The 12,628-nt window shown below is 42.3% G+C and overlaps 1 protein-coding gene across 1 annotated transcript in view; it reads left to right on the top strand.

The window, feature by feature from the left end:
- The window catches only part of LOC109869746 (voltage-dependent L-type calcium channel subunit alpha-1D), a 103,501-nt gene that overhangs the window by 28,682 nt on the left and 62,191 nt on the right, over nucleotides 1-12,628 (top strand). The window contains exon 4 of the mRNA XM_031804042.1: nucleotides 11,193-11,332. Within this exon, the coding sequence (XP_031659902.1) occupies nucleotides 11,193-11,332 (140 nt within the window). The remainder of the gene's footprint in view (nucleotides 1-11,192; nucleotides 11,333-12,628) is intronic.

Raw genomic sequence — 12,628 nt, 5'->3', positions numbered from 1 at the left:
AGGATGAATAATGGTCTGGGCTGTTTTTCATGGTTCGAGCTAGGCCCCTTAGTTCCAGTAAAGGGAAATCTTAATGCTGAAGTATACAATTACATTCTAGGTGATGATTCTGTGCTTCCAACTTTGCGGCAACGGTTTGGGGAGGTCCCTTTCCTGTTTCAGTATGGCAATGATTAATTGGAACGCTGCGAGCCAGGCCTAACTGCGAGCCAGGCCTAATTGCCCAACATCAGTGCCCAAACTCACTAATGCTCTTGTGGATGAATTAGAGCAAGTCCCCGCAGGAATGTTGCAACATCTAGTGGAAAGCCTTCTCAGAAGAGTTGAGGCCACAGGTGTCCACATACTTTTGATCAGGTAGTGTACTTATCAAGACATTGAATGTTCCTGAGTGGCCTAGATACAGTTTTGACTTAAATTGGCTTAAACATCGATGGCAAGACTTGAAAATTGCTGATCAACATCCAACTTGACAGAGCTTGAATATTTTTTTAAGAATAATAGGAAAATATTGTACTATCCAGGTTTGCAAAGCTCTTAGAGATTTACCAAGAATGACTCTCAGCTGTTATCGCTGCCAAAGGCGATTCTAACATGTATTGACTCATAAGGTTGAATAACTATCTAATCAAAATATATTAGTGATTTATTTTCCATTCAAAAAAATTTACATTGTCTTTCCACTTTGACATTACAGCGAATTTTGTGTATGTGGAAAAAGGAGTGTGAATACTTTCTGAAGGCACTGCATCTCTTGTAATGTACCCACACTGTTTCCAAAACCGAATGAAATGTTCTGACAACCTTTAATGAACTCTTATGCTTTAAGGAACTAGACATTTGCATGCTGAGAAAGTTCTTGAAATGTTCTGAAGACCTCCAAGACAAGGTCAAATGTATATTGTGTGAATATCAATGGAAAATGATGTTACACCTAAAATAAATATGTGACAGATGTAGGATCTTAATTTGAGTCAGTTTGCCTTTTTAAACCTCGATTACATGACAAGTTTGCATTTCCTACTGTGCAGGAAAGTTCTCAGCAACAAAATAGTGATCAAATTAAGATCGTACATCTGGATGAATGTTCATATAAACTGACTTATTTGGAAATTGTGGAACATTGTACAACATTGTGGGAATGTTCTCTGCAACCTTTTAAGTACAATATGTGAATATCACAAGAGTACGCTTGCAACATCCCAGACAACTCCCATAACTTAATTCAATATTCTGTGAACTTTTTAAAGAACATAGACTAGGTGTTCTGCCAACATTCTTACAACATTAAGGGAATGTCGTGTGCAACCTAACTCAAACATTGTATGAATGTCATCACAACTGAGCATATGTTGTGCTTTGACAACCTATCTCTGTTCCCACAACCTAATTACATGATCTGGGGATTTTTAAATAACTCAGGGTGTTTTGTGCACCCTGATACAAACATCTGAATGTCAACACAACTGGACTGTTTTTGTGTTTTGGGAACCTATCTCTTGTCATATCTCCACAATGTTCTCAAAACCTAAAGAAATATTTTAGGAACATTTAAAGAACAGAAAAATGTGTTCTGCGGACGTTCTTGTAACATCAGGTGAGTGTTTTTTCCACCCTAAAATAAACATTGTATAATAATCTGCACAACTGGACAGTTCACCACCAGACTGTTCCCACAACCCAGTGAAGCATTCGGGTAACCTTTAAAGAACAGACTAAAAGTATTATGGGAATGTTTTTGCAACATCAGGCAAATGTTTTATACAAACATTGTGTAATTATCAGCATGACTGGACAGTTTTTGTGTTATGAGACAATTTGCCGCAACTTAACGAATGTTCTGGGAACTTTCACAGAACCAAATTTGGTTTGCTGGGAACATTTTAGTAAATGTTGAATGAACATTATCCCATTTTGCTGGGTCTGCTACTAACGTCATGTTGTCATCATGTGACACCGTCTCTCTGCCATTGTGACAACACCTAGCCCTGGTCACACAGAGTGCATGCTGGGAAGATAGGAACTCAGGAGGTAGGGACCATGTGACCCAAGGTGGGGGTTGTGGTTTGTGTTCATCCAAACGGCATTGAGTCTGTCCACTCTGATCAGCATCAGCTGCTCGGGTGGCTTGTCATGAACCCTCTCTGGTACACCAACCACTCCACTGCTGTTCCCAGCTGATCCATCTAGCAGGACCTGCGTGAGGCTGCCCACCCAACCCTGCCAACCGATTGATCCGAAACACACAGAAAAGTAGCGAGAGAGGGAGGGAAAGAGAGAGACCGACTGAGTAGAAAGCACAGTGACCTGTCCCCCCCAGCGATAGGTGCCATGTAGGCTGCACAGCAGACGTAGCAGCACAGCACATACAACTGATTATACTGTACACAGTATCTCTCTATGTCCGATTAACATGAATCAATTTGACTGGCACACCCCTGTGTAGTTGGTGTACACAGTGTGATCTCCCCCATGCTCTCTCTCGCTCTGTCTGCTCCGTCCTCTCTATTCCTCTTTCTCTCTTCTACCGCTTTCTCTATGGCCCCTATCGCTCTGTACAGTGAGAATACAACATGAATGACAGAACTGGGTTAGATCTGTACATGTGCAGTGGTTGTTTGGGCCAGTGAGCAGCAGCAGTGGTGTGCTGTATGGAGTCAGGCCTAATCCAGCAGTAATGTCCTCACTCCTTTTTCATGCTATCTCACTAAGCACCATGCCCCTACAGAGCATGCACACTCGTGTGTGTGTGTGTGTGTGTGTGTGTGTGTGTGTGTGTGTGGATGTGTCTTACATGTAAGTGTGTGTGTATGCATTTGTGGGCATGCGTATGTGGTCCTTCTAAGCATGTGAAGCCGTGGCTAAGCCTTGCTGACTCATGGTCTATACCTCAGGCTAATGCTAACACGAGCGTAGCTAGCTAGCGTCTCAGCCCAAACACCGAGGAGAGAAGAAGGCCAGTGGCGGGAGACAGCAGACGTCTGAAATAAAGACTGTCTAATTGATTGGCTTCATCCCATGTGAATGCCTTGATAAACAGATTTGCCTCTATTCACAGCCATCACAGCTTCTTAAAATGAACATAGACTAATGGGAGTTACTTCATCCCTTTAGGCTAGATATGGCTGAAACAACAAAGAAATGAATAAAAGATTGCACAGACATTTGGTCGCCTCTAGCCCATACACCCACAGTTTAACAGAGGATACCTCAGGATTTGGGTCAATTCAGTTTTCAATTCAATCCATTCTTAGGTTGAATTTCAATTCACTTTCTGGATTGATTCCTGGGATCGAAGGGGGCTCCACCTCTGTCCACCTGAGTAGACAGACAGTGTAGCAGGTAGCCTAGCAGTTAGAGCGTTGGGCAAGTAACCCGGAGGTTTGTTAGTTCGAATTCCTGAGCCGACAAGGTGAAACATCTGTCTGTGCCCTTAGGAGCAATTTGACGCTTAGACCTAATTTCTCCAGGGTCAAAGTTGATAATGGGAGACCCTGGCCATGACCCAACTCTCCGAGGTTGGATTTGGGATATGCAAAAAACACATTTTTAATTCACTCGTGTACATGCGTGAAATTGGACAAATATATGCACCCACCACATTATTATTATTATTATTATTATAAAGCATCAATCTGTCAACTCCATGTTGCCATGTTGAGTTATTGGTTTATTTGGTGGGATGATAGATTGTTCTGTGTACATGGCTAGATTATGATGAGTGATCTGAGCAGCTCAGGCCTTGGGGGCCAGGGGAAGTGGGTGACAGGATTACAGTGAAGAGAGGAGCACACACTCTGTCTCACACAGCTGCTCTCTCTCCTCCAGTCTCTCCTCCAGTCTTTCTTCTCCATCTCTTATTCACTTTCGTTTTTTTCTATCTCTTCTCTCTTTATCTCTCTTTCTCACACAAATATTTATTTCACACTTTCTCCCTCAGTCTCTCACTTGCTCTTTAAAAATGACACTTGTGACAGCCATTTATTGATGGAGAGATACCTTCTCCTGTATTGGTCACTGGGTATTGGCTGTACATTAGGAGAGTGACGTTCTAATGTACTGGTCACTGGGCTATGGACTGTACATTAGGAGAGCTCCCTCTCCTTCCCTGTGAAAAGACAAACACTCTACACTGATAACAAACAAGACTAAAGAGATAAAGAACAATGTCCTGGCGGTGTAAATAAATTGTTTACAGCATCAATCATTCATTTGTTGTAGCAAGGACTAGATGTTTTATTTGAGTCCTCAATTCAATTTAGTTTGGTTAATTTAGATGCCTCAGAAAAGTAGGGTTTGGGTTCAGAAAGAGTTCACTGAGAGAGTCATGCTCTATGTTCCTCTTCCATGTCCCATGAGAACAACCCTCAGGACTCTACTCTGTCAGATCTGTTCTCACCCTGGAGCTGTTCTCACACTGGAGCTGTTCTCACCCTGAAGCTGTTCTCACACTGGAGCTGTTCTCACACTGGAGCTGTTCTCACCCTGAAGCTGTTCTCACACTGGAGCTGTTCTCACACTGGAGCTGTTCTCACCCTGGAGCTGTTCTCACCCTGAAGCTGTTCTCACACTGGAGCTGTTCTCACCCTGGAGCTGTTCTCACACTGGAGCTGTTCTCACACTGGAGCTGTTCTCACCCTGGAGCTGTTCTCACACTGGAGCTGTTTTCACCCTGGAGCTGTTCTCACACTGGAGCTGTTCTCACCCTGGAGCTGTTCTCACCCTGAAGCTGTTCTCACACTGGAGCTGTTTTCACCCTGGAGCTGTTCTCACACTGGAGCTGTTCTCACCCTGAAGCTGTTTTCACCCTGGAGCTGTTCTCACCCTGGAGCTGTTCTCACCCTGGAGCTGTTTTCACCCTGGAGCTGTTCTCACACTGGAGCTGTTCTCACCCTGAAGCTGTTCTCACACTGGAGCTGTTCTCACCCTGGAGCTGTTCTCACCCTGGAGCTGTTTTCACCTTGGAGCTGTTCTCACCCTGAAGCTGTTTTCACCCTGGAGCTGTTCTCACCCTGGAGCTGTTCTCACACTGGAGCTGTTCTCACCCTGGAGCTGTTCTCACCCTGGAGCTGTTTTCACACTGGAGCTGTTCTCACACTCTTCTCTTCTCAGTACTATTAACAGATGTTTCATAGATCTCAGCGGTACTATTAACTGATGTTCTATAGATCTCAGCTGTACTATTAACTGATGTTCTATAAATCTCAGCGGTACTATTAACTGATGTTCTATTGATCTCAGCGGTACTATTAACTGATGTTCAATAGATCTCAGTGGTACTATTAACTGATGTTTCATTGATCTCAGCGGTACTATTAACTGATGTTTCATAGATCTCAGCGGTACTATTAACTGATGTTCTATAGATCTCAGCGGTACTATTAACTGATGTTTCATAGATCTCAGCGGTACTATTAACTGATGTTCTATAGATCTCAGCGGTCCTATTAACTGATGTTCTATAGATCTCAGCGGTACTATTAACTGATGTTTCATAGATCTCAGCGGTACTATTAACTGATGTTCTATAGATCTCAGCGGTACTATTAACTGATGTTCTATCAATCTCAGCGGTACTATTAACTGATGTTCTATAGATCTCAGCGGTACTATTAACTGATGTTCTATCAATCTCAGCGGTACTATTAACTGATGTTCTATAGATCTCAGCGGTACTATTAACTGATGTTTCATAGATCTCAGCGGTACTATTAACTGATGTTCTATCAATCTCAGCGGTACTATTAACTGATGTTCTATAGATCTCAGCGGTACTATTAACTGATGTTTCATAGATCTCAGCGGTACTATTAACTGATGTTCTATAGATCTCAGCGGTACTATTAACTGATGTTCTATAAATCTCAGCAGTACTATTAACTGATGTTTCATAGATCTCAGCGGTACTATTAACTGATGTTCCATCTGTTGGCTGGCTGTTCACAATGGCTTTCTAGTGAGAGATGCTGCTCCCCTCCTCCCACTCCTGATTACACCTTCTGTCTCTTTTGTCACCTGTAATATCTCCTCTTCAGGCCCTTCCACTTCCATGTCTGTTCTGTTACAAGGCAGGTGGTTGTAGGTGGGAGGCACACACACACACACACACACACACACACACACACACACACACACACACACACACACACACACACACACACACACACACACACACACACACACACACACACACACACAGTGACTTAAGGCCACAAAGGCAGCAGCAGGGTGGATTTGGCCTACGTGGCTGCCACAGCGTCAGAGCTCTACTAAGTGCCTTCATTCAGACGTGATTATTAAAGAGGTAGTCGGCAGGTCTGCTTTGTCAGCTGTTTACAGAGCACAAAAGGGGCCATTTCAGACCAAAATAAACACAGGGGACAGGGGTGAGGGAGGGGACACACATTCAAGCAGGTACATATTTTCTGAATCGCTCTGGTACTATTTTCACAAGTATGTAGTACATTTCACACCTCTTAGTACAAAACTCAAAACAGATCATCAAAAAGGCTTTTCTGTTTTCAAACTTTATGCAGATTTTCAATTGACTAAGTACAACACACAAAATCACACAGTCAATGTTTCACCAAACCTAATCTGTGTTTTATCTAGAAATACCTTTCATATAAAGTAAATGCCTTTCACAATGCAATGCTCACAATACTTTTCATATGATTCTCTTCTCATTTGTTTAAATCTATTTGACCATCACTTAATCCAACTGCGCTTTAATGGTTAATCACTTAACCGTTTGGTAAACCTAGAGATTTTAAACTGGCTTGTCTATTATATATGGATTTTAAACTGGCTTGTCTACTATATATGGATTTTAAACTGGCTTCTCTATTATATATGGATTTTAAACTGGCTTCTCTATTATATATGGATTTTAAACTGGCTTGTCTACTATATATGGATTTTAAACTGGCTTGTCTATTATATATGGATTTTAAACTGGCTTGTCTACTATATATGGATTTTAAACTGGTTTGTCTACTATATATGGATTTTAAACTGGCTTGTCTACTATATATGGATTTTAAACTGGTTTGTCTACTATATATGGATTTTAAACTGGCTTGTCTACTATATATGGATTTTAAACTGGTTTGTCTGCTATATATGGATTTTAGAAAGGTGGGCAAGGGGCCCTTCAGAAAGGTGGGCAAGGGGCCCTTCAGAGAGGTGGGCAAGGGGCCCTTCAGAGAGGTCAAAGAGGTGGACATGGGCATTTTCATGTCTGCAGCTCTCTCTAAAGATGGTGTGGTGGGACGTAAGCCATTACTTGGATCCTACAACACTGCACACCTTATTGTGTTTCTCAATGAAATTGAGCAGGCTTGTCAAGGTGAAGGGGTCACCTATGTCATTGTGTGGGACAATGCCAGGTTTCACCATGCAGAGGTGGTTCAGAGACATGGTTTTGGGCCCATTCTCGAATTCGTGACCCGATACCTGCCCCCATACACTCCTTTCCTCAACCCTATTGAGGATTTATTTCCGAATGGAGGTGGAAGGTGTACGATCACCATCCACTTGAGCGTACCACCCTCCTTCTGGCCATGGATGAGGCATTTGACAACATCAATGCAGACCAATGTCAAGCTTGGATTCTCCATGCCAAAAGGTTTTTCCTGCGCTGCATGAACAATGAGGACATTCACTGTGATGTGGGTGAGAATTTATGGCCAAATAAATGCTCAAGACAGGCTTGATGCAAATGAATGCGTGCTAAAAGTTATTAATTGAATTTGTTTAATTACATTTCTTACATTTGATTACAGACAGTACAGCTATGTTGCAATTATATCTGAAAAATGAAATCGTTTTTTGCATGAATGATTGATCACACTTTTGATTTCACATTGGATAGATTTTCTGTATATTTTGTTGGGTAATGTAAGTGTATTGCCCAATGTGAAAACTGTAATCTACTGTAATCTACAGGACTGTAGCATATTACTTTCAGCTCTTCTAAGGGTGATTTGAAACACGTATCTTGCATTGTTTGCTATTCGATTAACTGGTAGTTAAAACAACTCAATTGAAAAGTGATTAAACCAATGTTCTCATTACATTTGACAATAAACCTATATTTTGGATCAATGGTTGTGTGGTGAGAGATGTTTACAATCCAAATGACTGCACAATGACAGAACTCCTATGAGTGTGAAGCAGCTAGCGCTGACTCAATCTCTGACCCCACAAGGTCTTCACTTGGAGATGCATCAGCTGCCCACTTCAAAGACTACTGGAGACGACTGTGTGTGTCTGTTGAAAACCTATGTCCTGGATGTGTGGTGGCTGAGGTTTAGTCTCTTCCAGACTTCTGTAATCTCACCCATCTGCCGGCTCTCTCTTGGGAACGAGGATATCACTTATGTAGCTGGTTGTCCATCTTCTCCATGTCCTTTGTCATTCCTCTTTCTTCTGTGAAGCATGCTTGTTTTGTTATAAAGCAGCTTCCTCTAGCCATCCATCCAATTATTTATTTATTTGATTTATTTAACCTTTATTTAACTAGGCCAGTCAGTTAAGAACAAATTCTTATTTTCAATGACGGCCTAGGAACAGTGGGTTAACTGCCTGTTCAGGGGCAGAACCATTTAGCCATTCATCGTATGAATAGATGATTTACCCACATTGTTGTCATCCTATCAGCCTCACAGGTTCATTTGCTCTGTCTCTATATTACTCTGAATGAGCTAATCCCTGTGTGAAAATGTCTGCTGTCTGGCTGCCTGTCTTTTATTGCTCTGTGAATATCAGTAGCATTACGTCCTGTTCTGTACTGAATCAACATTGAGGCAGAGAAGCAGAGGCTGCCTGGCTGGCTTTATGTCTCTTTAAAATCTGCTGTTGAATTATAAGAACATACGGTTTGAATAAAGGGATATGCTCTCTGACCAGTATTACTGTGTAAGTGTAAAACTCATGCTGTTACCCCGGTAACATTTGAATTATGCAACAAACGGGAGATTGCATTTCCCTGATGTTGACTTTGTGCTCTGAGATGATTTCACTGAGTTGTGGTTTGGTGGTGGAGAAATGCGTTGCTATGACGATAGTGTTGAAAAGTCACAGAACCTGAGATTTTGTGCATCACGTTGTGTGACAGTCATTTCTGTCCGGTGTCTTGTGCAAGCCATTCTGCTTGGTTGAGTATATTGTAACCGCAGCACTAATCCAGACCTCATGTCCTGTTACCTGACAATCATCTGTCTGTGTGGCTCTGCACCATCATCATCGATCATCATATGAATTACATTCATGTTGTTTTCACAGACCTTTTATCTGTCTATCTGGATTAACAACCTGTTCTCTCTCTCTCTCTCTCTCTCTCTCTCTCTCTCTCTCTCTCTCTCTCTCTCTTCCCCAGCACAGTTTAAACCTGTTCTCTCTCTCTCTCTCTTCCCCAGCACAGTTTAAACCTGTTCTCTCTCTCTCTCTCTTCCCCAGCACAGTTTAAACCTGTTCTCTCTCTCTCTCTCTTCCCCAGCACAGTTTAAACCTGTTCTCTCTCTCTCTCTCTCCCTCTCTTCCCCAGTACAGTTTAAACCTGTTCTCTCTCTCTCTCTCTCTCTCTCTCTCTCTCTCTCTCTCTCTCTCTCTCTCTCTCTCTCTCTCTCTTGCCCAGTACAGTTTAAACCTGTTCTCTCTCTCTCTCTCTTCCCCAGCACAGTTTAAACCTGTTCTCTCTCTCTCTCTTCCCCAGCACAGTTTAAACCTGTTCTCTCTCTCTCTCTTCCCCAGCACAGTTTAAACCTGTTCTCTCTCTCTCTCTCTCTCTCTTCCCCAGCACAGTTTAAACCTGTTCTCTCTCTCTCTCTTCCCCAGCACAGTTTAAACCTGTTCTCTCTCTCTCTCTCTCTCTCTCTCTCTCTCTCTCTCTCTCTCTCTCTCTCTCTTCCCCAGCACAGTTTAAACCTGTTCTCTCTCTCTCTTCCCCAGCACAGTTTTAACCTGTTCTCTCTCTCTCTCTCTCTTCCCCAGTACTGTTTAAACCTGTTCTCTCTCGCTCTCTTCCCCAGCACAGTTTAAACCTGTTGGCTCAACCATTACTTCCTGCTTACTGCACAATGAACCAATCAGACTTCTTTCTTTTCAAGAGTATTTGTTGTTTTTATTTATGCACTGTGTCCCCTATATTGTAAACTATGGCTGCCATTGCAAATATATATATGTTGTTTAATGATTTTTATTTTATTTTATTTATTTCACCTTTATTTAACCAGGTAGGCTAGTTGAGAACAAGTTCTCATTTACAACTGCGACCTGGCCAAGATAAAGCAAAGCAGTTCGGCACATACAACGACACAGAGTTACACATGGAGTAAAACAAACATACAGTCAATAATACAGTATAAACAAGTCTATATACGATGTGAGCAAATGAGGTGAGATAAGGGAGGTAAAGGCAAAAAAGGCCATGGTGGCGAAGTAAATACAATATAGCAAGTAAAATACTGGAATGGTAGTTTTGCAATGGAAGAATGTGCAAAGTAGAAATAAAAATAATGGGGTGCAAAGGAGCAAAATAAATAAATAAATAAATAAAATACAGTAGGGAAAGAGGTAGTTGTTTGGGCTAAATTATAGGTGGGCTATGTACAGGTGCAGTAATCTGTGAGCTGCTCTGGCAGTTGGTGCTTGAAGCTAGTGAGGGAGATATGTAAGTGTTTCCAGTTTCAGAGATTTTTGTAGATTGTTCCAGTCATTGGCAGCAGAGAACTGGAAGGAGAGAGAAAGAATTGGTTTTGGGGGTGACTAGAGAGACATACCTGCTGGAGCGTGTGCTACAGGTGGGAGATGCTATGGTGACCAGCGAGCTGAGATAAGGGGGGACTTTGCCTAGCAGGGTCTTGTAGATGACATGGAGCCAGTGGGTTTGGCGACAAGTATGAAGCGAGGGCCAGCCAACGAGAGCGTACAGGTCGCAATGGTGGGTAGTATATGGGGCTTTGGTGACAAAACGGATTGCACTGTGATAATGTTAATGTAGATGTATAGGTGTATGCCCCAGGAATACCCCAGGAAGACCCGAATCGCTCACCACACCCCCACCGACGCTAATTCTGCCACCGCTGCTGAAAGAAAATCTGAGGGAAACACTGTTATTATTCACATCTGTGATGTCTAATAGCCCCCTCTGTCTTTTTTCTCTCACCCTCTCTTTCTCTCCCTCCCCACAGGAAACAGTAGAATATGCCTTCCTGATCATCTTTACGATAGAGACCTTTCTGAAGATCATAGCGTATGGTTTAGTCATGCATCAGAACTCCTACGTAAGGAATGGCTGGAACATGTTAGATTTTGTCATTGTCATAGTAGGGTAAGTACCACGTTCCTCCTAGGCAGAGTTATACACACATGCGTGTACTCACACACACACACTCAGGTGCGTACACACACACACACGCATGCATGTACACACATGACTATGTCAGATGCTGCTGATGCCCAAGGCCCAAAATAAAGCCCAGTCTGGTGGACTGAATGAGCACTGAGCACTGAAAGGTTGCAAAAATGTTAACATAAACACAAGTATGTTGTAAGATGTTATGTCATGAAAAACAGTGTAGAACACACAAACACACAGCAACATATTCAGAGGGAAAACACACATGCAACAATTCACCCTGCCTGTGTATCAGTCAATATTTGATCAAGAAGGATCATCGGCTTAAGTCTCTTCACCACATCCAGTAACAACAAGAGGCTCTGGCAATCACACACACACACACACCAACACACACACACACACACGGTAGTACCTCTGTGAATTACCTGAGATCCTGTTGTCTTTCACATGGTTTTAGGATTTGGGTTCGGGTCAGGAGGAAGTCACACACTCGCTTCTGATTTTTTTAAAGGAAATGGGGAAAAAATACTTAGTGTTGCCTACCACATAATGCTGGATCCCATGATACAGTACCAGTCAAAAGTTTGGGCACACCTACTCATTCAAGGGTTTTTCTTTATTTTTACTATTTTCTACACTGTAGAATACAAGTGAAGACATCAAAACTATGAAATAACACACATGGACTAACCAACATTTTTTTGAACAAATCAAAGCACCCCCACATCATCACACCTCCTCCTCCATGCTTCATGGTGGGAACCACACATGCAGAGATCATTTGTTCGCCTACTCTGCGTCTCACAAAGACACACTGCTGTTGGAACCAAAAATCTCAAATTTGGATCAGACCAACGGACAGATTTCCACCGGTCTAATGTCCATTGCTCGTGTTTCTTGGCCCAAGCAAGTCTCTTCTTCTTATTGGTGTCCTTTAGCAGTGGTTTCTTTGAAGCATTCGACCATGAAGGACTGATTCACAGTCTCCTCTGAACAGTTGATGTTGAGATGTGTCTGTTATTTGTATTCTGTGAAGCATTTTCTGAGGCTGGTAGCTCTAATGAACTTATCCTCTGCAGCAGAGGTAACTCTGGGTCTTCCTTTCCTGTGACGGTCCTCATGAGAGCCAGTTTCATCATAGTGCTTGATGGTTTTTGCGACTGCACTTGAAGAAACTTTCATATTTCTTTACATTTTCTGCATTAACTGACCTTCATTTCTTAAAGTAATGATGGACTGTCATTTCCCTTTGCTTATTTGAGCTGT

Source organism: Oncorhynchus kisutch, linkage group LG24, assembly GCF_002021735.2.
Source record: "Oncorhynchus kisutch isolate 150728-3 linkage group LG24, Okis_V2, whole genome shotgun sequence".
Taxonomy (NCBI): domain Eukaryota; kingdom Metazoa; phylum Chordata; class Actinopteri; order Salmoniformes; family Salmonidae; genus Oncorhynchus; species Oncorhynchus kisutch.
The sequence above is the reverse complement of the archived record's forward strand: the minus strand, read 5'-3'. Positions and strand labels throughout refer to the sequence as shown.